The 25,839-nt window shown below is 42.8% G+C and overlaps 1 protein-coding gene across 1 annotated transcript in view; it reads right to left on the reverse strand.

Moving 5' to 3' along the window:
• The window catches only part of LOC132824736 (polyglutamylase complex subunit TTLL1-like), a 71,900-nt gene that overhangs the window by 35,487 nt on the left and 10,574 nt on the right, over positions 1-25,839 (reverse strand). Inside the window, exon 2 of the mRNA XM_060839416.1 lies at positions 14,450-14,658. Coding sequence (XP_060695399.1) covers positions 14,450-14,658 — 209 coding nt within the window. The remainder of the gene's footprint in view (positions 1-14,449; positions 14,659-25,839) is intronic.

A 25,839-nucleotide genomic window follows, 5' to 3' on the forward strand; every position in this document is an offset into this window, starting at 1 on the left:
CATTCATAAAGTCAGGAAGTATGGGATACAGGGAGATTTGGCTATCTGGATTCAGAATTGGCTGGCTGGCAGAAGGCAGAGAGTGGTTGTAGATGGAAAGTATTCTGCCTGGAGGTCAGTGATGAGTGGGGTCCCGAAGGGCAGCCATCCCTTTACCTGCAACCATTCACACCCAGTCAACTTTTGAAAGTTCTTGCCTAATACCGTCAAAATTGGCCTTCCTCCAATTTAGAAGTTTAACTTTTCAATCCTGTCTATCCTTTCTTATCACTATTTTAAAACTAATAGAATTATGGTCACTGGCCCCAAAGTGCCCCCCACTGACACCTCAGTTACCTGCCCTGTCTTATTTCCCAAGAGTACAGCAAGTTTTGCACCCCCTCTCATAGGAACATCAACATACTGAATCAGAAAATTTTCTAGTACACACCTAACAAATTCATTTCCATCTAAAGCCTTAGCAATATGGCCGTCCCAGTCTATGTTTGGAAAGTTAAAATCCCCTAGCATAGCCACCTTATTATTCTTACAGAAAACTGAAATCTCCTTACAAATTTGTTTCTCAATTTTCCACTGTCTCTTGGGGGGGTCTACAGTAGAATCCCAATAAAGTGATCATCCCTTTCTTATTTTTCAGTTCCACCCAAATAACTTTCCTGTACATATTCCCAGGAATATCCTCTCTAAGTACAGCCATAATGTTATCCCTTATCAAAAACGCCACTCCCATTCCTCTCTTACCCCATTTTCTATCCTTCCTGTAGCATTTTTATCCTGGATCATTAAGCTGCCATTCCTTCCATCCCTGAGCCACATCTTTGTAATTGCTATGATTTCCCAGTCCCATGTTCCTCACTATGCCCTGGGTTCATCTGCCTTCCTTGTTAGGCCTCTTGCATTGAAATAAATGCAGTTTAACTTACCTCATTCTCACACTTTGTCCCTGCCTGCCCTGACTGTTTGACTCACTCCTTTGATTGATCTCTTTCCTCACTATCTTCCCGAGTCCCACCCCCACACCTTACTAGCTTAAATCCTCTTGAGCAGCTCCAGTAAATCTCCCTGCCAGTATATTAGTCCCCTTCCAATTCTGGGGTAATGCGTCCTTCTTACACCGGTCACGTCTACCCCAAAAGAGATTCCAATTATCCAAAAATGTGAACCTTTCTCCCCTGCATCAGCTCCTCAGCCACACATTCATCTGCTCTATCCTCCTATTCCCACCCTCACAAGCTCGTAGCACCTGGAGTAATCTAGGCATTACTACTCTCGAGGTCCTGCTTTTTAAACTCCTGCCTAACTTCCTATACTCTCCCTTCAGAATCACATCCTTTTCCCTTTCTATGTTGTTTTGTTTCAATGTGTACAATGACTTCCTGTTGGTTGCACTCCCCTTTGAGAATATTCTGCATTGACTCCAAGATATCCTTGATCCTGGCACCAGGGAGGCAACGTACCATTCTGATTTCTTGCTGTTGGCCACAGAAATGTCCGTCTGTGCCTCTGACTAGAGAGTCCCTGTCACAATCGATCACTTGGAACCCGAAGTACCTCTTGTTACTTTAGAGCCAAACTTGGTATCAGAACCTCAGTTGTTTGTGCTATGTTACCCTGAGAGTCCATCACCCCTTATATTTTCCAAAACAGCACACCTGTTTGAGAGACTCCTGCACTACCTGCTTCTCTCTCCTACCTTTACTGACGGTAACCCATCTATCTGACTGTATCTGCAGTTTTTCTCCCTTGCTATAACTGCCATCCATTCACACCCCCAACTCCTGTAAATTCCTCATTGCCTCGAGCTGCATCTCCAACCGAACCATGTGATCTCATCGGATTCACAACCAAACACACTTACCGCAGACATAATCATCAGTAACATGGAAATTTTCCCTAATCTCCCACATCTGACAGGAACAGCACTTCACTCTCCTAAAGGCCATCTTTGTACCTTGACAATCTCCAGAAAATAGCAGCCTCACTGCTCTAAACAACACTGCTCCAGGCTAACTTTGTACCTATATTTTCAAATTTTAATCGAGACAGATCTCAGTAAAACATATAACCAAAAACAACCCACTCTACTCACTATTCAAAAAGACAGCAAGGTTACACTTAAAAACCATGCACTTATCTGCTCTTGTGCTGTGATATCTCCCACACATGTTCCTCTCAGGTCAGCTGTGAATGTCACTGTCTGTTTATTTTTCTTAGAGACACTCCGATGTCCAGGAATACTTGAACTCAAACAGCAAAGGCAGTAGCTGTGCAGATTCACTGCTGTAAATGTGTTGCTGGTTAAAGCACAGCAGGTTAGGCAGCATCCAAGGAACAGAAAATTCGACATTTCAGGCCAGAGCCCTTCATCAGGATTCACTGCTGTGTCGGACAGGAGTGTAGGTTTCTTTCTCTCTCTCACTGACACATGTTTCAGTTTTTCACTACCCTGTACATCTGCGTTCTCTTTCCTTCATTTGAATCTCTCCTCAATAATTGACTTAAAGCTCTATCTAAATCTCTAGTTGCATGATTCACCAGGACACATATCCCAGCACTTTCAAGTGAAGCCCTTCCCAATGGGCTCCATCTTTCCCCAAGCCTGTTACCAGTGCTTAATAAATTGCAATGCATTTCTGCCACACCAATACTTGAGCCAAGTATTTTCCTCTCTAAATTTCTTTAGCCTATGCCAATTTGCATGTGAGTCAGGAAGCACTTTAGAAATTATTACCATGTTGTTCATGTTTCTAATTTACTTCCAAGAGATACTTGCAATCCCTCAGCAGAGCCTGTTTCCTGGTCCTACCTACCTACATGGACCATGACAAATGGATTCTTACATTTCTGCCCCAAGTTCCTCTCCAGCCCAGAAAAAATGCCCTGAAGCGTGGCACCAGGTAGACAACACTGCTTGTAGGGCACAGTCTTTGCTGCAGGTAACGGCATCTTTTCCCTACCTATACTATTCCCCATTACTACTACATGTAATGATGTGGAGGTGCTGGTGTTGGACTGGGCTGGACAAAGTTAAAAATCACACAACACCAGGTTATAGTTCGACAGGTTAATTTGAAAGTACATGCATTTGGAGCGCTGCTCCTTTGTCAGAGAGCTAATAGGACATAGGACACAGAATGTATAAGTAAAAGATCAAAGTATTATACAATTGATGCAATGTATTAAACAAACCTAGATTGCTGTTAATCCTTTAATCACTTAGAATGGGGATGCAGGTTTAAACTCATGAATATGTAAATCCCAGAATTTCTTTCAATCCATTGCCCCAAGATAACTGAAGGCTTGATCAGTATATTAAAAGAAAGGTGACATCACAGCTCAGACAATGCATTATAGATGTGAAGATAGAGTCTGTCTGTGTCCCATCCATGAATCAGACTGGTTTTATTTCCAAAGTAGGTATTTATAAAATGTCACATTGACTGCCTATAGATTGTGTGCTTTTTGAACAAAATAGAATGTATCTGCAAATGGAAATTCACCCCATGGGTTTACCTGTGTTTGCGCGCGTGTGTATGGGGGAGAGAGAGTGAGAGTGAGAGTGAGAGTGTGTGTGTGTGTGTGAGATTTGGGAGAGAGAGAGTGGGTGTGCTTTGTGTGAAAGAGGGAGGGAGAGGTCTGTGTGAGTGCGGTCAAGGACATTTAGCCTTGGATCACCCCAGACACTCAATGTAATCTACTGCATTCACTGCTCAAAATGTGGTCTCCTCTACATTGGGGAGATGAAGTGCAGACTGGGTGACCACTTCCCAGAACACCTACACTCAGTCCACTAAAATGAATCTGATTTCCCTGTTGCCTGATACTTTAACATATCGCCATGTTCCCTGGTCAACATTTCTGTCTCAGACATTCTGCAATGCTCCAGCGAAGCTCAGCACAAATTGGAAGAACAGCACCTCATTTTCCCCTTGGGAACCCTGCAGCTCTCTGGACTCAATATGGAGTTCAACAGTTTTAGTGCTTGAGCACCTTCTGCCATGTTCTTACCCTAATCCCCACACACCAGGCCTTGTCATCACATGGGCTGCTACCATAAGCAACCTATTGTCGGCTCCTAATGGTCCCTATTACCAGATATTCATTCTCCCATACAGACCTTCCCCAATTCCTTTGTCTGTGCAGCTAGTTCTCTATCTCTCTTTCTCTCTCTCTCGGCTCCATCTCCCCCTTTCATTTACTCCTTGTCCCTCTCCCCACCCCATCTTTAGCATATATACCCACCTTATCCTAGCCACAGTCGGTTCGGAAGAAGGGTAACTGGACCTAAAATATTAACTCAGCTTTCTCTCCACAGATTCTGCTTTACTCACACTTCCTGTTTTTTTGTTTCTTTTTAAACTTGCTGCCTCCTCTCTTAGTGCTGAGGTCAGAAAAAAGCCATTCTCTCCTGCTCATCATGGTCATGGTTCAGAATATTGAAAAGTTAACAAGCTGCTTTAACATCTCAGATGCTACGGAGCTCAATTTCCAGGTCATTGGTTTTGTCTATGCTCAGTAAATTATAAATTAAGTCACTAGATGGGGAGATTCATTTTAAGGATAACAGAATTTAGAATTTGCATAATATGACAAGCAAACAGCGATTGACCGCAAAGATTGACCAGCACACCTGCAGTGTCAAACTACATCATTACTAAAAGCACAGTACTTTTCCCAACAAAGTACGTTTCCACAAACTGACTGAAGCAGTGCAGTAATAATTAACCAGACTGCATTAACAAATCACCATCCGGAAAAGCCAATCATGCAGCTCCATCATAAAGTGTTCACTTCATCAAACTAAGATAGATTGGTTCCTTAATTATTATATTGGGTAGAATTGTAACTGTTGTTCCCTGATGGTCTATTTCAAAAACTGCACAGCCTGGCATGGACCTGAGAAATGTTCAACCTTCAATTTGCTCTCAGTTAAACATTGGGAAAACTCAATCAGTAACTGCTGGGCGATAGCAGGTGACAGTTGGATGCTCTACAATCCAACTTCCACTCATCTCCCAAAGCTCACACTTGAAGAGTGGCCACTCAGGAATCTTTGTCAGTGGAACTATAACCAACCATCTTCAGGAAAGGAAGGGAGAAAGTTTGTGAGGGAAAAACAATCCATACATTTGTATATACAAACTAGTAGCAAAATAGGCCATTAGCAATTTGGAGCATCCTCCCATTCAGTAAGATTATAGCTAGTCTGATTGTGACCTTAACTTCATGTTCCTGCCTACCTTCAATATCTTTGTCAGCCAAGAATCTGTCTAACTCTGCCTTAAAAATATTCAATCACCCTGCCTCCACTACTCTCTAGAGATCCATTGACCTAATAAACCTCTGATAGAAAAGACTTTATCACCTTTAGCTTAAGTGGAAGACCCATATCCTCTACTTACTGTGTCTCATTCTTTCAGCATCCACCTTGTCATGTTTTGTCAGGACCTTACATGCCTCAACAAGATTGTTCCAGTAAACGTTATAGGTTTTTTCTACCCTGCTCTGGCTATTTAGTTGACATAATTTGCACTGTTTGTAATCTCTTCAGTTAATTTGGCACACTATTCAGATTTGCTGCCTTGATTGGAGATATCCAAATTTTTTGTGTCCCTTCTAAATTTAAGTCTATAACTGGCATTTGTGCGGCACAACTGTTACTCGCCAATTTTCAGCCGAAGCTTTGATTTGTCTAGGCTGTTGCATGAATGAATAAAAACAAATGCTAATGCTCACACTAATTAATAATTCCTCCACATATTAAGCACTCAATGCAAGGCCAGTCTGGTGTACTTGTTGGAAGCAGGATGGTCAGGCTAAATCTTCATTAATGGGAATGTGACATAAAGAGGTGTTAAAGTTGGGGATTTAGTGAGATTAGGAATATAATGCAGCATGGGAAGAATGTGCTGCTTTTTGCCTCCCAACTTGAGATGATTTTTCCAAATATTTTAATGCTTAATGTATGCAAATGTGCAGAAGAAGAATAAAACTGCAAAGTGGATATAAATAATCAGCCATTTCATTATCTGTACTACACGGTGTAGGTATTTGTGGGCAGCGAGCCTGGCCTTGATGAACAGACCTGCAATAGCCATATCTGCTTTGAAGCATTCAGGTTTTGGATTGCAGAACTGGATGACAAAGTTGAAGAATCTCTACCACATTAAGGAGGGGAAATGATTTTGGGACAATTTGCTCTAGAGTTTGGTCACACCTTCAAATGAGATTTACTTAGAATGGGGTTGATGCATCTGATAATGTCTACAAAGTTAAAAATCACACAACACCAGGTTATAGTCCACCAGGTTTATTTGGAAGCACTAGCTTTCGGAGCGCTGCTCCTTCGTCAAGAGGCTAGTGGGGCAGGATCATAAGACACAGAATTTATTGTAGAAGATCACAATGTCATGCAACTGATATGATATAGAGTCATAGAGATGTACAGCATGGAAACAGACCCTTTGGTCCAACCCATCCATGCCCACCAGATATCCCAACCCAATCTAGTCCCACCTGCCAGCACCCGGCCCATATCCAAACCGAGATTGCTGTTAAGTTTTTCATCTTTTAGAGTGGGTTGCAGGTTTGCTGCAGAGTTGCAGGGCTGCAGGTTGTAACTATGATGAAACCTGCAATCCATTCTAAAAGATAAAAGACTTAACAGCAATCTATGTTTGTTCAATATATCATATCAGTTGCATGACACTGTAATCTTGTGCTATAAATTCTGACTTATGATCCTGCTCCACAGCTACCTGATGAAGGAGTAGCACTCTGAAAACTAGTACTTCCAAATAAACCTGTTGAACTATAACCTGGTGATGTGTGAGTTTTAACTTTGTCCATCCCAGTTCAACACTGGCACCTCCACATGATAGTAGTATGGTAAGGCTAAAGGAGGGAACAAGGATTGACAGCAATGGATCCTATGCAGCAGGTACTTGATGCCTGTGAAGTCTTGAGATTGATGGAAGGACAGCCAGAATGCACAAGTACCTTGCAACAGCAGTTATGTGAGAGTTATGTATATGTTGAACTTCTTTCAAACTGGCTTAGAAAGGATCACGCTGTTGTATTCCATGTTGGGACCAACAACTTAGGGAAGAATAAGCAAAGGATACTGTTCAGAAAGTACCAGGAGTTAGAATCCAAAGGATATAAACTCTGGATTATTATCCGAACCATGTGTTAATCTCCACAAGGAGAAGAAGATTAAGAAGGAAACATCTGACTTGAGGAACAGTGTGGGAAAGAAGAGCTCAATTTCAGCCATTGAATAAGAAGGAACAGTTCCATCAAGACAGATTTCAGTTGAGCTAGGCTGGTATCAGAGTCATAGAGATAATACACCACAGAAATAGATTCTTCAGTCCAACCAGTCCACGCTGAACAGAATTTCAAATTGAATTGGTCCTGGCCCATATCCCTCCAAACCTTTACTGTTCATGGATTTATCCAAATGTCTTTTAAATGTTGTAATTGTACTCACATGCATCACTTCCTTAGGAAGTTTGCAAGTCACCCTCTATGTAAAACAAAATGCCCCTCATATCTTTTTAAGCAATATGGGCAGGATGCTGGCAGGTGGGACTAGATTGGGTTGGGATATCTGGTCGGCATGGATGAGTTGGACTGAAGAGTCTGTTTCCATGCTGTACATCTCTACGACTCTATGACTCTCTTCTCTCACCTTAACAATGTGCCCCCTAGTCTTGAAATCCCCCAGCCTAGGAAAAAGGCAACTTCTATTAACTCTATCTATACCTCTCATTATTTTATAAACTTCTATAAGGTCACCGCTCAACCTCCTACACTCCACTTAAAAAAGTCCAACTATATCCAGCCTTTCTTTATAACTCAAATCTTCCTGTTTAATCATATCCCTCATCCTGACGGGATATATCCTAGGATTATGTGGGAAGCAAGAGAGGAAATTGCAGAGCCGTTGGCAATGATCTTTTCGTCTTCACTGTCAACTGGGGTGATACCAGGGGAGTGGAGAGTGGTGAATGTTGTGCCCCTCTTCAAAAAAGGGAATAGGGATAACCCCGGGAATTACAGGCCAGTTAGTCTTACTTCGGTGGTAGACAAATTCATGGAAAAGGTACTGAGGGATAGGATTTATGAGTATCTGGAAAGACATTGCTTGATTAGGGACAGCCAGCATGGATTTGTGAGGGGTAGGTCTTGCCTTACAAGTCTTATTGAATTCTTTGAGGAGGTGACCAAGCATGTGGATGAGGGTAGAGCAGTGGATGTAGTGTACATGGATTTTAGTAAGGCATTTGATAAGGTTCCCCATGGTAGGCTTATGCGGAAAGTCAGGAGGCATGGGATAGTGGGAACTTTGGCCAGTTGGATAGAGAACTGGCTAACCAGTCAAAGTCAGAGAGTAGTGTTAGATGGTAAATATTCAGTCTGGAGCCCAGTTACAAGTGGAGTTCTGCAGGGATCAGTTCTGGGTCCCCTGCTGTTTGTAATTTTTATTAATGACTTGGAATAGGGAGTCGAAGGGTTGGGTCAGTAAATTTGCAGACAATACGAAGATTGATGGAGTTGTGGATAGTGAGGAGGGCTGTTGTCGGCTGCAAAGGGACTTAGATATGATGCAGAGCTGGGCTGACGAGTGGCAGATGGAATTCAACCCTGTCAAGTGTGAGGTTGTCCATTTTAGAAGGACAAATAAGAATGCGGAATACAGGGTTAACGGTAGGGTTCTTAGTAAGGTGGAGGAGCAGAGGGATCTTGGGGTCTATGTTCACAGATCTTTGAAAGTTGCCACTCAGGTGGGTAGAGCTTGTAAGAAGGCCTATGGTGTATTAGCGTTCATTAGCAGAGGGATTGAATTCAAGAGTCGTGAGGTGATGTTGCAGCTGTACAGGACCTTGATAAGGCCACTTTTGGAGTACTGTGTGCAGTTCTGGTCACCTCACTTTAGGAAAGTTGTGGAAGCTTTGGAGAGGGTGCAGAGGAGATTTACCAGGATGTCGCCTGGAATGGAGAATAGGTCGTACGAGGATATGTTGAGAGTGCTAGGCCTTTTCTCATTGGAACGTCGAAGGATGAGGGATGACTTGATAGAGGTTTATAAGATGATCAGGGGAATAGATAGAGTAGACAGTCAGAGACTTTTTCTCCGGGTACAACAGAGTGTTACAAGGGGACATAAATTTAAGGTGAAGGGTGGAAGGTATAGGGGGGATGTCAGGGGTAGGTTCTTTACCCAGAGAGTGGTGGGGACATGGAATGCACTGCCTGTGGGAGTGACAGAGTCAGAATCATTGGTGACCTTTAAGCAGCAATTGGACAGGTACATGGATAGGTGCTTAAGCTAGGACAAATGTTCAGCACAACATCGTGGGCCGAAGGGCCTGTTCTGTGCTGTATTGTTCTATGTCCTATGTTTTATATCCTTCCTATAACTGGGTGACCAGAACTGGACACAGCTTTCTAGAAGTGGCCTCACCAATGTCCTGTACGACTTCACCAATGTCCTATACAACCTCAACATGACTTCCCAGCTCTTATACTCAAAGGGCTGAGCATTGAAGGCAAGCATGCTAAACACCTTTTTAAACCACCCTGTCTACATGTGATGCAAATTTCAAAGAATTATGTACCTGACAGGAAGGTGAATCACTGATTTAAAAACACATTTGAGCGCCGGGGCCCTCCATTTTTGTTTCAGCAGCTGGAAGAGTGGGAGAGTCGACCAGGGGGCTGACAGGAAGGTGAATTACTGATTTTAAAACTTACCCCATGAATAGGCGGAGCGCATCCTGAACAGGAGCAGACACAGGACAGCTGACTAAGTGAAGTAATATATTTGTGTGGTTGCATCACCCGAAACACTACTTAGATGGTGTCTTCCACCCATCCCCCTGCTCTAACCAAAAGAAAAGGTTCTGTGCCCCAGATTGATAACGTAACTAGTTCTTTCTCACTCTATATTTTTCTACAGTCTCTTCGGGAATTTAGAACAGTGGGAATGGTGGTTAGGGCAGTTAATTGTTCCTCCTGCAGAAAGTGGGAGGTAAGGGTGACTAATAGTGTCCCTGCTGACTGATCTGCGGGAAGTGCACCCAACTCCAGCTCCTCAAAAACCGCGTTAGGGAACTGGAGCTGGAGCTGGATGAACTTTGGATCATTCAGGAGGCGAACGGGGTTATTGAGATGAGTAATAGGGAGGTAGTCACACCTCAGGTGCAAAAAAAAGGCAGATGGGTTATAGTCAGGGGACAGAAAGGGAACTGGCAGTGCAGGGATCCCCTGTGGCTGTTATCCTCAATATTTGGATATTGTTGAGGAGGATGACTTACCAGGGGTAAGCCAAGGGGTACAGGTCTCTGGCATAGAGTCTGTCCCTGTTGCTCAGAAGGGAAGTGGGGAGATGAGCAGAGCATTGATCATTGGGGACTCTATAGTTAAGGAGAGAGATAGGAGGTTCTGTGGGAACGAGGGAGATTCACAGTTGGTGTGTTGCCTTCAGGTGTCATGGTTCATGACGTCTTGGATCGTGTTTTCGGGATCCTTGAGGAGGAGGGAGAGCAGTCCCATTCATAGTCCACACAGACACTAACAACATAGATAGGAAAAAGGATGGGTATTTAAGGTAGAAATTCAGGGAGTTAGGATGGAAGCACGGTTTGTTGTCCATGCCACATGCTAGCAAGGCAAGGATTGGGAGAGAGAGGATTCGAACACATGGCTACAGGGATGTTGCAGGAGGGAGGGTTTCAGATACTTGGATAATTAGGGATCATTCTGGAATAGGTGGGACCTCTACAAACTGAATGGTCTTTACTTGAACCAAAGAGGTACCAATATCCTTTGGGGGGAGATTTGCTAATGCTCTTCGGGAGGGTTTAAATTAATTCAGCAGGGGATGGGAACTGAAATTGTACTTTCAGTGTCCAGGAGGTTGACAGCAGTGAGGTCAGAAATCAGGTTCCAAGAGTTCACTTGGCAAGCAGGAAGGTGGTTAGAAGTGTGTCTACTTCAACACCAGGAGCATCTGGAATAGGTGGGTGAACTTGCAGCATGGGTTGGTACCTGGGACTTCTATGTTTTAACCATTTCAGAGACATGGGTAGAACAGGGACAGGAATGGCTGTTGCAGATTCTGGGATTTACATGTTTCAGTAAAAACAGAGAAGGTGGTAAAGGTGGTGGGGTGGTGGGGTGGCATTCTTAATTAAGGACAGTATTATGGTGGCAGAAAGGACATTTGAGGACTTCTCTACTGAGGTAGTATGGGCTGAGATTAGAAACAGGAAAGAAGAGATCATCTTGTTGGGAGATTTTTATAGGAGAAAGTGAGGACTGCACATGCTGGAGATCAGAGCTGAAAATGTGTTGCTGGAAAAGCGCAGCAGGTCAGGCAGCATTTAAGGAGCAGGAGAATCGACGTTTTGGGAATGAGCCCTTCTTCAGGAATGGGAGATTTTTATAGGCCACTGAATAATTCCAGAGATGTAGAAGAAAGGGTAGCAAAGATAATTCTGAATAGGAACATGAGTAACAGGGTAATTGTTATGGGGGACTTTAACTTTCCATATATTGACTAGAAATACTATAGTTGAGTACTTTAGATGGGTCAGTTTTTGTCCAATGTGTACAGGATGATTTCCTGACACAATATTTAGACAGGCCAACAATGGGTTAGGCCACATTATAATTGATACTGGGAAATGAGCCAGGGCAGGTGTTAGATTTGGAGGTGGCTGAGCACTTTGGTGATAGTGACCACAATTCAGTTATGTTTACTTTAGCAATGGAAAGGGATAGGTGTATACCGCAGGACAAGAGTTATTGCTGGGGGAAAGGCAATTATGATGCGATTAGGCAGGATTTAGAATGCATAGGGTGGGGAAGGAAACTGCAGGGGATGGGCACAATTAAAATGTGGAGCTTATTCAAGGACCAGCTACTGCGTGTCTGTTATGAAGTTGTAGGTGTAATGTGCCTTGAAGAGAGTTGAAAGGCTGGCAGGGAATTAGCAAGCACATAGAGTAATGAAAAATTTAAAATGTAACAGTGGATTGAACGACCAACTAAGAGCTGTGTTGCTAGGATACAGGATACCTAGATGAGGGCATAGAAAGATGGGTTAGTAAAAAGGATGGCACTGAGGTCGGTGGAGTTGTGGATAGTGTTGAAGGATGTTGCAGGTTAGAGGGACATAAATTAGCTGCAGAGCTGGGCTGAGAGGTGGCAAATGGGGTTTAATGTCGAAAAGTATGAGATGATTCACTTCTGAAAGAGCAACAGGAATAAGGAGTACAGGGCTAATGGTAAGATTCTTGGTAGCGTGGACAAGCAGAGAGATCTGTGTCCACATTCACAGACCCCTGAAAGGTGCCACCCAGGTTGATAGAGTTGTTAAGATACAATGTGTTAGCTTTTATTGTTAAAGGGATTGAGTTTCAGAGCCATGAGGTCATTTTCAGCTTTACAAAACTCCGGTGTGGTCACACTTGGAGTATTGTGTACAGTTCTGGTCATTGCATTGTAGGAAAGATGCAGAAGCTTTGGAAATGGTGCAGAAGAGATTTACTAGGATGTTGCCTGGTATGGAAGGAAGGTCTTATGAGGATAGGCTGAGGGACTTAAGACTGTTTTTGTAATAGAGAAGAAGTTTGAGAGGTGACTTAATTGAGACATAAGATAATCAGAGGGTTAGATAGGGTGGACAGTGAGACCCTTTTTCCTTTGGTAATGGCTAACATGAGGGGACATAGCTTTAAGTTTTGGGGTGATAGATATGGGATAGATGTCAGAAGCAATTTCTTTACTCAGAGAGTAGTAGGGGTGTGGAATGCAATGCCTGCAACAGTAGTAGCCTCTCCAACTTTAAGGGCATTTAAATGCTCATTGGATAAACATTAGATTAGATTACTTACAGTGCAGAAACAGGCCCTTCGGCCCAACAAGTCCACACTGACCCACCAAAGTGCAACCCACCCATACCCCTACATTTACCCCTTACCTAACACTATGGGCAATTTAGCATGGCCAATTCACCTGACCTGCACATCTTTGGACTGTGGGAGGAAACCGGAGTACCCGGAGGAAACCCACGCAGACATATGGATGAAAATGGAATAGTGTAGGATAGATAGGCTTCAGATTGGTTCCATAGGTCAGTACAACATCGAGGGCCAAAGGGTCTGTTCTGCAACACTATCCAAGGCCCTACCATTAACTGTATAAGGCTTATCCTTGTTTGTTGTACCAAAATGCAATACCTCACAGTTATCCAAATTGAACTCCATCTGCCTTTTTTCAGCTCATTGCTAAGAGCAATTCCATAACGCAATGCACAAAGCAATTCAAGCTAAGGTAGTAAAAGTGAGGAGGGCTCAAGTTGAAAGTCAAGTGTTTTGAATTATTATTAACAATGAGGAAAAGAGTGAAGTAACAGTCATAACTGGTTCTTTAGGCATTCCATATAAAGAGAAAACTAAAAAAATGGAAAGAAATGAAACCAGGAGAGCTAAGTAATGAAATATGTTTTGTTTCAAGCCTGGTAGTTTGACCAATTGAATTGCATCTGGAATACAATGCCTTACACTTACCTTTAAAATAAGAAAAAGTCAGGGTCTAGACCATTTTCTTAATATATTTGAGGGAGTTGGTCTGCTCCATAAAAAAGGCAACGACTATTCCAGCAAGACAGAATCTAACTACTGCCTCTTAATGTAGATCGCTTTACCATTGAGGACTCTTCTTCTATCAACATCCTGGGGTTACCATTGAAAAGAAACTGAATTAGTTTAGCCATCTAAATATGGCAGCTATTACAGCAGATCAGGGGCTTGGAATTCTGCAGCAGGTAGCTTACTTCCAGTCTCCCCAGAGCCTATCTACTATCAACAAGGCACAGGTCAGTATTGTGATGGGTTAATCTCCATTTGCCTGGATGAGTGCAGCTCCAACAACACGCGCAAGAAGCCTGATATCATCTAGGACAGAGCAGCCTGCTTAACTGGCACCACATTCAACATTTTCAACATTCAACCCTTCATCAGCAGTGTGTACCACCTACAATTCACCAATGCTTATCTCACAGCACCTTCCAAACTCACCTATCCTAGAAGGAAAAAGGCAGCAATTGCATGGAAATACCATCACCTGCAAATTCTCCTCCATGTCACACACCATCCTGATTTGTAAGTATTTTGTATTTCCTGTCACTGGAGAAAAATGTTGGACACCTTCTTAAAAACACGGTAGGTGTCCTTACACCCAAAGTATTGTGATGTTTTAAGAGGGCAGCTCAGCAGCACCTACATCAGTGTCTATACAGATGGAAATAAATGCCTAGCTATCCTACAACCCATGAAAACATAAAGCTATAAATTGTTTTAAATATATTGTTAATTAAGTTAGATTATTTTGCCACTTGTTCGCAAACGACTATAGGATATACATACAACTCAGATACCTAAGTGAACATATTTTCCATTTTCATCCTTTTCTGCTAAGAGGCTTCCCTCTTTTTCAAGTTCTTTGCGATAACGCTTTATGTTCTTAATCATCAAGTCCTTCCTGGTCAGTTCGTAATGGTTGGGGAAGTGGTTTACAATCTGATCATCTGAGAGACGGTAGCCATTTTCAACACTGAACACATTCCGGATGGTCTGTACACTCATCCTGCATTTTAAACACAAGGCCAGGAAACGGATTAATAGAATCTTAATTGCTGTTAGGAAATATAAATTTCATAACAGGTAACATAAAATACCCAAAGTTAAGAACAGACCAAAGCCATTGGGTTAGCTGCTGTAAGAGATGGAAAATTCACAACAATGCTTGAGGTTTATTTCTCATTATCAAGATGCAACTGAGACTGGAAAAGATAATACTAAATAGTTCCTCCCTGCTGACATAATAAGGTGGTGATGGGCCTTCTTATTGAGCCACTGCAGTCTCGGTACTCTCATAAAGATTTTAGTGAAACAGATGGTTTTGCAACACTCCAAATTCTCATCTGTTGAAAATTCAATTTAAATTCCCATGTTTCCAGATGGAATTTTAACTTTTATCCTACTGGGACACTAGCTCAGCTTCTGAATTACATAAGCACAACAGTATCATTCCCATAGGATACAGAAGATATATTGTCCAGATAGAACATTGCATCTACTCTTAATGATGAAAAGATTGACATTCTGATAAAGTGGATAAAAATCTTGATAGTCCCGACTCTAACAAACAAAAACAAATTATATTACATTCTTTGGAATTACAATAGATTGCACTTTTGAAATTATATTAATGTTATTAATATGTTGGGTGATTATTATAAAGCCATAAGTACTCTAGTTGTAATAATACTAATGGATTGAAGGCAGCCATTATCATAATTAAAGCAACACAGCTGTAGAAGATGTGGTAAGTGTCTACATCATATGTCATTGTGGCACTGTAGTACGGTGCTCCAGAATGAAAATTCTTAGGTTTCAACCAAAAGGCCAGTATTTTAGCTTTGGGCAGGTGACCATATGTCAGAGATGATATCTGGATCATCAGCATGTACAGGCAGGTGGCCTCAACAATTTTAAGAGGAAGAGCCATTTAAGGGAAGCAAGCAGGGAAGCTAATCATTGAAGAGTGGTTGCTGGGTCATTGCAGCAATAGCTTACCATGATACCTCATTTAAAAGGCACATGTACAGCATTCAGGCAGGCACAAGGTAATGAAGAAAGGGCTTGTATCAGCCATACATCTTTCTGTTACAAGGTGGTACATGTGGAACCTTGGAGGCTGAGGAGGACAGGCTGAAAGCAACAACGTCACCCTTAACACGATGGGCATTGGGTGTATGCCACCTCTTATTGCTGTCAACCTCTGTTCTAGCAGGCCACACATCTCCACCACCACCTGCCTAGAGACATGCAGTCCTAGCAGCCATTGGTGCTCAGACATCTCCATGAAGCTGAGTCTCTGATTGTAAACCCTTTAAACTGGGCAATACCATCTGCAAACATGAGGTGCCCTTTTGCCCAGCTGCAGCCTCTTCAACCACATCAGTACCCAAGTAGACAAGCTCCCTGATTGTTGCACAGCCAATCCTTGTGGCTGATTCCAGATCTTAACTACTCTGCAACTTACTGAGGCACTCAAAATCTGAAAGCATTGATTCCACAGCCAAAAGAAGTCTCTATTACAATGAGTGTCTCAAGAACCTCAACCTGTGTCTAATCAGGGAGCTGGCCCCATGTGGATCTATGCTGTTTTACCAGCAGCACCCCTCCATGCCCCCTTCCCATTCCCACAGCCATGGTTCCAGCAACATTTTGCCCAAAGTTTCTCCTGTCAGGACTTTCCCTCTCAGGGGAAAGATCACACTGCAAAAGAAAACTTGCTCAAATGTGAAAGAAGCTCATGATGAAAATATTCAGGTAAAATATTGCAAGTATTTTTATAAACTCTGTCTTACGATAACTGTTAGTAAGCACAGCACAAGTACACCAGCTGTATTATTGGAAGCTTGACTAAACATAATAAAAAGGAGTGGCCTTAATGAGCCGGCTGGCATATTGGTGAGCAGCAAGCACACTGAATGCATGGTAACTTTCAGGGCCCTGAGTTCAACTGCCCTGGGAGTTGATCAACTATCGGCATCAACTCTACGAGCACCAGTGTTGGACCCAAATTCTTTATATCAGTTTTTAGACATTGCTACTAATGCTGAAAAGGTACTTAAAAATTGAAATGGAACAGGATCTTTGGTGTAGCGTCATGCGATCCTTTGCGTTGGATCATGTGATTGCTAGGTCACATCAGTGACTTTGCTCCTGCTGGACCTACATTGTCATAATCAACCAATCCTATGTTTTTTCAGATTGTCCCATATTTTTAATGCATAACAATTGCCTAAACAAATTTTCCCCAGGGCACCATCTGTCCTGCTTTCCAAGCTGAAAGTCTGGAATCCCAAAGCACCGGTTATCTGGAATTATTTTCAGCACACAATGCTCATTCCCATCACTCTGCAACAGTTTTGGATTCAGTGAATCAATGCAAGGAATAATGGAAAACTTTGACCCGAATTTTCTCATCCTCTGGAAGACATTAGCGATGGCAAGACAGTTGGGAAAATATGGTGAGGTCAGAAAAATGAGAATCTCAATACCGCAAAAAAATACAGTCTGATTCTCCATTCAATTTTTGAATGGCAAGTCAAGAATCTCACTAGATATTGACATGGGACCTATTTGCCTGCATTCAGTCTTATTACTGCCTATTCTTGCCTCATTGGTGAGCAATTTTTATTCTGCCACTCTTTTGCCTTACAGATTTCACAAGCTTCCTGATGACATCTGCTGAGAAGAAGCCAGCTGTGGAAGAATTGCTTTTCTGAACGTCTGGGCCCTCCACCTCCAAGCTGCATATTATTTTTCTCTAAATAATTCTCCCAAGGAGGACTTTGCAGCTTTGATAGTGCTGTGTTTGCCTTTGTCAAATCTAATGTCTAGGTCGATGCTGGTTGGTCCAACCAGTTCCATTGCATTTCGATTTGGTAGTAATTTGATCCAGCTGAGCCGCTTGCTAGGCCATGTCAGAGGACACTTAAGAGACAGAAACATTGCTGTGGCTCTGGACTCATGTGTAAACAAGACCAGGTGCCAATACAGGTATCTTTCCCTATAGGACATTAATAGAGAAATATGGACTTAATTCTGTGTGGGTGTAGAGAGGGGCTAAATACTACATTTGTGAGGGAGAAGATGACAATTACAGTGTGTGGGTGAAGGGGTGCGAATTTCCGTATGTTTGGAGAGATGGGAAAGAGGGGCTTGTTTACTGTGTATGTGAGAGGAGGCTAACTATTTTGTGTAAGGGGAGGGAGACGGGGGCTAATTATTCTTTACACAGAGTATGGTAGGTGCCTGGAATGCGTTGCCAGCAGAGGTGGTAGAGGCAGGAACGGTAGATTCATTTAAGCTGTGTTTGGATAGATGCATGAGTAGGTGGGCATGAGCAGAGGGATACAGATGCTTACGAATTGGGTGACAGGTTTAGACAGTGGATAGACAGCCTAGGCTTGGAGGGCCGAAGAGCCTGTTCCTGGGCTGTAAATTTTCTTTGTTTTTTGTATTCTGTGTGTGTGAGGTGAAGGAAGTGCTAATTACTGTTTGTGGGAATGGGGCAAAAAGAGGCTAATTATTGTGTATTTAATGGGGGTTGGGGACTAAGTACTGTGTATCCATGGAGTAGAAGGGGGTAAGAATTGTGTGTGTAGGGGAGAGGAGGAAAGAAAATTAATTAATATTCCACTGCCTTTGCTTCCTTTTCCCTCTTGCGAAGGTTCTCCATGCTCCTGCTAGAGACTTCAAGGAGAAAAGCAAATGCAGAGAAAGTGGCACTGCCAGGCTGATAGGATACATGCAAGTTCTTACTCTTAGTGAGATGCTGGAGTTCCTCTTTACACCTTACCAACTCTCACTCACTAACTACCATCCTTCACCCCACTACTCCACCCTAACCCCCAGTAGGCCAAAGTCCATTTGGATTTATTTCTTAAAAGTTAGCCACCCTGATTAGACCTTTTCCTGTAAATAATACTTCTCTAAAGCATCATGGGAACCATGACCTCTATGGTCACCTGATATGATAAAATATATTTATAAAACTATTGGTGGAACAAAATGCAAACAAGGCAAAAATCTTCACTGCTTAAATGTGACTTGCAATATTTGTTTTTGTTTACATGCCTTTATTGTTGCTCATTTATTCACAAGCGCTTCAATCTTGACCTTTGCCATTAAGTTACTTTGTGAACATTGTATTGTATCTTAAGATTCAGGAAATAAAGGCTACAGAACCATAAGGGATACCTTACTGATATGCTTTGAATCGATGTGTTGAAATATGACTCTCCAGCCTCACTTAGCTAAGTCCCTTTCAATAAAGCTAAAAGTAAATAAAGAAAGCCTTAAGGTATGTTTTCTAGCCTGCCATATGGCCTTTCAGTGTCACTGGAATGGAATGAGTAATTGGCAATTGGATAAATCAATTGCAGATCCATATCACTGGATCTTTATCACTTTTGATCGGAGCTTCTAGGTCGGCATTTGAATTGATTGAAAGTATCATCATCAAACTCAGGCACAGGTTTCGATGAAACATTGCAATGCATTTAAATTAAGCACAGTATGATTTCCATCTGTTTACAATGTACTTGGACTTTGTGCTTCATGTGAGATGGAGCCTTTAAGCCTTTTAAGCGTTAAAACATTTTGGTATTTACTTTAATTGTCTAGCTTTGCAGCAACTTTTAAAAATTTTTTTTCAGCAATCTATGTAAAATATTTTCATTTTATATTTTGTCTCAATAGAAAGTGCATCACGTTGAGAGCCACTGACAATTTTAAACTGCAGGTCAACACAATCCCATACTCAGGATTACTTAGTAAATATTGCCTAATTATTGAATCACATCGAATGTTGAACACTATGTTTTGGATTTTGCGAGCATAGTCTGGTTTGTATAGTCAGTACCTTGCCTGTTGCAGACAGCTGAAGGGCCATGTTGTTGATGCAATCTGCCAGTCTTTGGGATGTGTTGTTTACATTCCCATCATTACACATCACTGAAGTTCATTTACCAGAGTACTCATGTGTGTGATAAACAGAACATCTTTTTGGCTTGATAGTGCCATTTTGTTCTGTGCAAACATCACACCTGGTACTACTGCATGGTCATTCTGGCAGGGACTAAAGAAAGAAAATTCAGTTGTAGAGTTTGAAGTAATGCCATTTTTTTTCTGTGTATGGATTTGAGAAGAGTGGGTGGTTCTTGATTAAAATCTCATTTGAAATTTGGGACAGGACTTTTTGAGTGGCATAACTTCCCACCCTGCCATTTTAGGGTTGATAGGGAAAGCATCAACACCAACTCTGGCTGCCCTTGAACCATTTACTTCTCTGTGGGGTGTTACCTGCCTAAGATCAAGAGTATTTCCCACTCCCATCAGAGAAAAGAAAGTTTCACCTTCATTGGCTGTTAGCTCTGAAACACCAATCAACGATACTTGAGTGGGGCCTTCACTGGGACTACAGGTAGTTCCGAAAGAGATTAGCTTATCCATGTAGCAGATTTCAGGTAAGTCAGAGGAATTCATAGGGAGGTGGGACAGCTGTATGCTAGGCTGCCAGATTTGATTTGATGGTATAGGCCTGGAAGTGGAAATTGAACTTATGACCTTTTGACTCAGAAGCAAGAATGCTATCACTGAGCAACAAGTTACAGACAAAAAAAAATACTGCAGATGCTGGAATCAAAAGTAGACAAGGCGGAGGCTGGAATAACTTAGCAAGCCAGGAGGTGGTGAAGTCGACGTTTCGAGTATAACTTCCTCAGGAATGGAGGTGGGGTAGGAGGAGCTGCAGATAAAGGGTGGGGAAGGGCTATGGTTGGGGAGAGGGGCAGAATGGTGAGGTAGTGGTAGGTGAATACAGGTGGTGGGTCGATGGGAGGAATGAATGCAGTTGGTAGCTAGAAGGAAGGGTTGGTTAGAGGGAAGAAAGGGAGGAATCGGAGCTGGAAAGAGAGTCGGGGGGTGGGTGGGAAGGTTATTTAAAATTCTAGAACTCAGTGTTGAGTCCTCCAGGCTGTTGGCTGCCCAGGTGGAAGGTGAACTGTTGTTCTTCCAATTTGCGGTCTGATTCGCTGTGGCAATGGAGGAGACCGAGGATGGACATGTCGGAAAGGGAATGGGAAGAGGAATTGAAATGGGTACTGACTGGGAGGTCAGGGGTGGAATCGATGACTGCATTGGTGCTGCATCCTGCACCCAGACTGAACTGGAGCAGTTCATTGATTTTGCCAACAACTTCCACCCTGCACTTAAATTTACTTGGTCTATCTTGGACGCCACCCTCCCCTTTCATGACCTCTCCATTTACATCTCCAGCAACGGTTTATGGATTGAAATTTATTACAAACCCACAAACTACCTGGAGTACATCTCCTTCCAACCAATAACCTTCAAAAACTCCATCCTGTTTTCCCAATTCCTCCGTCTCTGTTGCTTGTGCTCTGACAAGACGTTCTACTCCCAAGCATCTCAGATATCCAGCTATTTTAAATGAGATGCTTCCACCCCCCCCACCCCACTGTCATCCAGACCTCCCTCCACTGCATCTCCTCCATTCCCTGCTCCACTGCTCTAAACACCCCCCAAACAGAATAAAGACAGGGTCCCTTTTGTCCTCACTTTCCACCTCACGTGTCATCCAACGTGTCATCTCCAGACTCATCTGCCATCTCCAAATAGACACCACCACCCAGAACATCTCCCCCTCCCCACCCCTCTCTGCCTTCCTTTCGCCACTTCTTGGTTTGTGGCAACCCTCCTCCGAACCTCGGTACCTTCCCCTGCAACCGTAAAAGATGGAAAATCTGCCAGCATACCACCTCCCTCACCTCCATCCAGGGCCTCACCCAGTCCTTCCAGGTGAAACAGAGATTCATCTGCCTCTCCTCCAAACTAATTTACTGTATCCAGTACGTCTGGGATACATCAGTGAGACTAAACATAAACTTTGGGAACATATTGCCAAACATCTCAGCCAGGCCCATAAGAGCCAGCCTGACCTCCAAGTCACCACCCATTTCAATTCCCCTTCCCACTCCCTCTCTGACATGTCCATCCTCAGTTTCCTCCATTGCCACAGTGAATCAGACTGCAAATTGGAGGAACAACACCGCATTTCCCACCTGGGCAGCCTACAGCCTGGAGGACTCAACACTGAGTTCTCCAATTTCAAATACCCTCCCTTCCCATCCCCACCTCTTCTCATCCATCCCTCCAACCTATCCTTCCTTCGAGCTATCAACCAGATTCATTCCTCCCATCAACCAAGTAGGTCGTACCCACCATCTGTATTCGCCTAGCACTACCTCACCACACCGCCCTCTCCCCACTTATAATCCTTCCTCCGCCACCATCTGCAGCCCCCCCATCCCCACCCCAGTCCTGAAAAAGCGTTAGACCCAAAGTGTTGACTTCTCCACCTCCTGATGCGGCTTGGCTTGCTGTGTTCTTCCAGCCTCCTCCATGTCTATCACTGAGCAACAAGATCGGAAAGTTACATTGTTGGTAGGCAGTCAAGTTTAATTTGATTTTAAAGCACAGTAAGTACAAGTGAAAGTGGCACTCCAGTAAAGAAGGTGTATCAGCAAGATAAGCTGGTATCAAAGCTGCACTGCTCATACCTGCCAGTATGGCGCAAACCAGATTTCCAAACTCTGGAATTGTAGTAATTAGTGAAGGGAATGGCTCCAAAGTAATTCTACTCAACAGACATTGGCAGAACTGAAGCATCCACTACATCAAGGCCAATACTTTACATGAAGAAAATGCAAAAATTGAACATCCTTATTACAGATACTTCAAATAATCTAATATAAACTAGCAAAATGAAGAATTTCAGAGTCAGAATAAATATACGTAATGCATGAAAACATCTTGATGTAAATGCTGCCAGACCTGCGGAGTTTTTCCAGCAGCATCTGTCTTTACTTCAGATTTCCACCATCCACAGTTGTTTGCTTTATAATACGTCTTAAGATTAGATTCCCTACAGTGTGGAAACAGGCCCTTTGGCCCAACCAGTCCACACCAACCCTCCAAAGAGTAACCATTTCCCTCTGACTAATGCACCCAATATTATGGACAATTGAGCATGGCCAATTCACCTGACCTGCACATCTTTGGAAACCGGAAGGAAACCTACACAGACACGGGGAGAACGTGCAAACTCAACACAGTCACCCGAGGCTGGAATCAAACCAAGGACCCTGGCTGTGAGGCAGCAGTGCTAACCACTGAGCCACCGTGCATCTTGATCCATACTTCAAGAAAGCAATTCTAAGGAAGGGTCACTTGACCCGAGAAGTTAACTCTGATTTCTCTCCACACATGCTGCCAGACCTGCTGAGCTTTTGCAGCAATGTCTGTTTTTGTTGTTGAAGCCTTAAATGAAAATGTTTATCTTGATTTGGAATATTTATTATTGTGCAAGAAATAGAAGACGTTATTAAATTAGATTAGATTACTTATAGTGCGGAAACAGGCCTTTCGGCCCAACAAGTCCACACCGATGTGCAACCCACCCAGATCCATTCCCCGACATTTACCCCTTCACCTAACACTACGGGCAATTTAGCATGGCCAATTCACCTAACCTGCACATTTTTGGGCTGTGGGAGAAAACCCACACAGACACAGGGAGAATGTGCAAACTCCACACAGACAGTCACCTGAGGTGGGAATTGAACTTGGGTCTCTGGTGCTGTGAGGCAGCAGTGCTAACCACTGTGCCACCGTGCCACCCACAATAGAGCATCTAAAACAACTAAATTGGGACAAGTATTTTTACAACACTGTATTAATAGTGCTCTTAAGGGTGTCTTGCTGAGCTTGCAGATGAAATACGTTCCCAAAACCAATAAGATCAGACTAAGCAAACATGGCAGCAAATAGATTGACAAAGTACACAGTAACAATGTGTATTTCATGAATCATATTAAATTAGTCAAAATGAGGTTGAAAGAAATCTAGGATTGTTAGTTGATACATATCAAACATGCCCAAGAAATGCAAAGCAATATTTACAAAAACTGATAGGATGTTGAACTATGAAGTTAAAACAATGGAAAATACGTCCAAGGAAATATAACCAACCTGAACAGTGTCATGGGGAGGCTGAGAAAGCTGGGAGTGAGCTTCTGACAGTGGAATATGTGATTGTTAGCTGTACAGACACAGTTCACTCACAATTTAAGAGAATGAGAAACAACCTCATTGAAGCATACAAGATCGTTAAAAATCACACAACACCAGGTTATAGTCCAACAGGTTTAATTGGAGGCACTGGCTTTCGGAACGCTGCTCCTTCATCAGGTGGTTGTCACAACTTCCTGATGAAGGAGCAGCACTCCGAAAGCCAGTGCCTCCAATTAGACCTGTTGGACTATAACCTGGTGTTGTGTGATTTTAAATTTTGTACACCCCAGTCCAACACCAGCATCTCCAAATCATTACAAGATTGTTAGGATACTTGACAGCTAGATACAAGAAGATATTTCCCATTGTGGGGAAGTCTGGAACCAGAAGGCATAATTTCCGAACAAAGGGTCACTCATTTAAGACAAAGATGAGGAAGTATTTCTTCTTTCAGAGGGCAGTGACTCTGAGGAATTCTTTACCATACAGGGCTGTCAAGGGTGGGTTGTTAAGTATATTCAAGGTTGAGATGGATAAATGTTTAATCGGTAAGGGAATCAATGGTTCAATGGAAAGGAAGGAAAGTGGAGTTAAGATTATCAGATCGACCATGAGTTGAATCAAAACTGAGTAGTGGAGCAGTCTCAATGGGCTGAATAGCCTACTTTGGCACCTATGTCTTTATTTTTTTCAAATTGAACAGGAACAGAACTAGAAACATAGTAAAAAGTAGTTTATAGGCTGATATCTGGACATTCTTCTTTACAGCAAGAATGATCGATGTCTGGAATAAACATATTGATCCACCAATGGGGTTGAAAACCTGGGAATCATTTGGCTAATGTAATGCCACTGTTTAAGAATGGTGGTAAGGACAAGCAAGGGAGCTATAGACCAGTGAGCCTGATGTTGGTGGTGGGCAAGTTGTTGGAGGAATCCTGAGGGACAGGATTTCCATGTATTTGGAAAGGTAAGGACTGATTAGAGATAGTTAACATGGCTTTGTGTGTGGGAAATCATGTCTCACAAACTTGATTGAGTTTTTTGAAGAAGTAGCAAAGAGGATTGATGAGGGCAGAGCAGTAGATGTGGTCTATATGGATTTTATTAAGGCGTTTCACAAGGTTCTCCATGGGAGACTGGTGAACAAGGTTAGATCTCTTGGAATACAGGGAGAACTAGCCATTTGGATACAGAACTGGCTGAAAGGTAGAAGACAGAGGGTGGTGGTGGAGGATTATTTTTCAGACTGCAGGCCTGTGACCAATGGAGTGCCACAAAGATTGGTGCTGAGTCCATTACTTTTGGTCATTTATATAAATGATTTGGATGTGAGCCTAAGAGATATAGTTAGTAAGTTTGCAAATGACACCAAAATTAGAGGTGTAGTGGACAGCGAAGAAGGTTACCTAGGATTACAAGACATTGATCAGATGGGCCAATTGATTGAGGAGTGGCAGTTGGAGTTCAATTTAGATAAATGTGAGGTGCTGCATTTTGGGAAAGCAAATAAAGCAACTTATACACTTAATGGTAAGGTCTGAGGGAGTGTTGCTGAACAAAGAGACCTTGGAGTGCAGGTTCATAGCTCCTTGAAAGTAGAGTCACAGGTAGATAGGATAGTGAAGAAGGCGTTTGGTATGCTTTCCTTTATTGGTCAGAGTATTGAGTACAGGAGTTGGGAGTCATGTTGCAGCTGTACAGGACATTGGTTAGGCCACTGTTGGTATATTGCATGCAATTCTGGTCTCCTTCCTTTTGGAAGAATGTAGTGAAACTTGGAAGGGTTCAGAAAAGATTTACAAGGATGTTACCAGGGTTGGAGGATTTGAGCTAGAGGGTGAGGCTGAACAGACTAGGGCTGTTTTCCCTGGAGCGTTGGAGGCTGAGGGGTGACCTTATAGAGGTTTATAAAATCATGAAGGGCATGGATAGGGTAAATAGGCAAGGTCTTTTCCCTGGGGTGGGGGAGGGCATAGGTTTAAGATGAGAGGGGAAAGATATAAGAGACAGAGGGTGGTGCCTGTGTGGAATGAGAAACCAGAGGAAGTGGTGGAGGCTGGTACAATTGCAATATTTAAAAGGCATTTGAATG

Source organism: Hemiscyllium ocellatum, chromosome 19, assembly GCF_020745735.1.
Source record: "Hemiscyllium ocellatum isolate sHemOce1 chromosome 19, sHemOce1.pat.X.cur, whole genome shotgun sequence".
NCBI lineage: Eukaryota > Metazoa > Chordata > Chondrichthyes > Orectolobiformes > Hemiscylliidae > Hemiscyllium > Hemiscyllium ocellatum.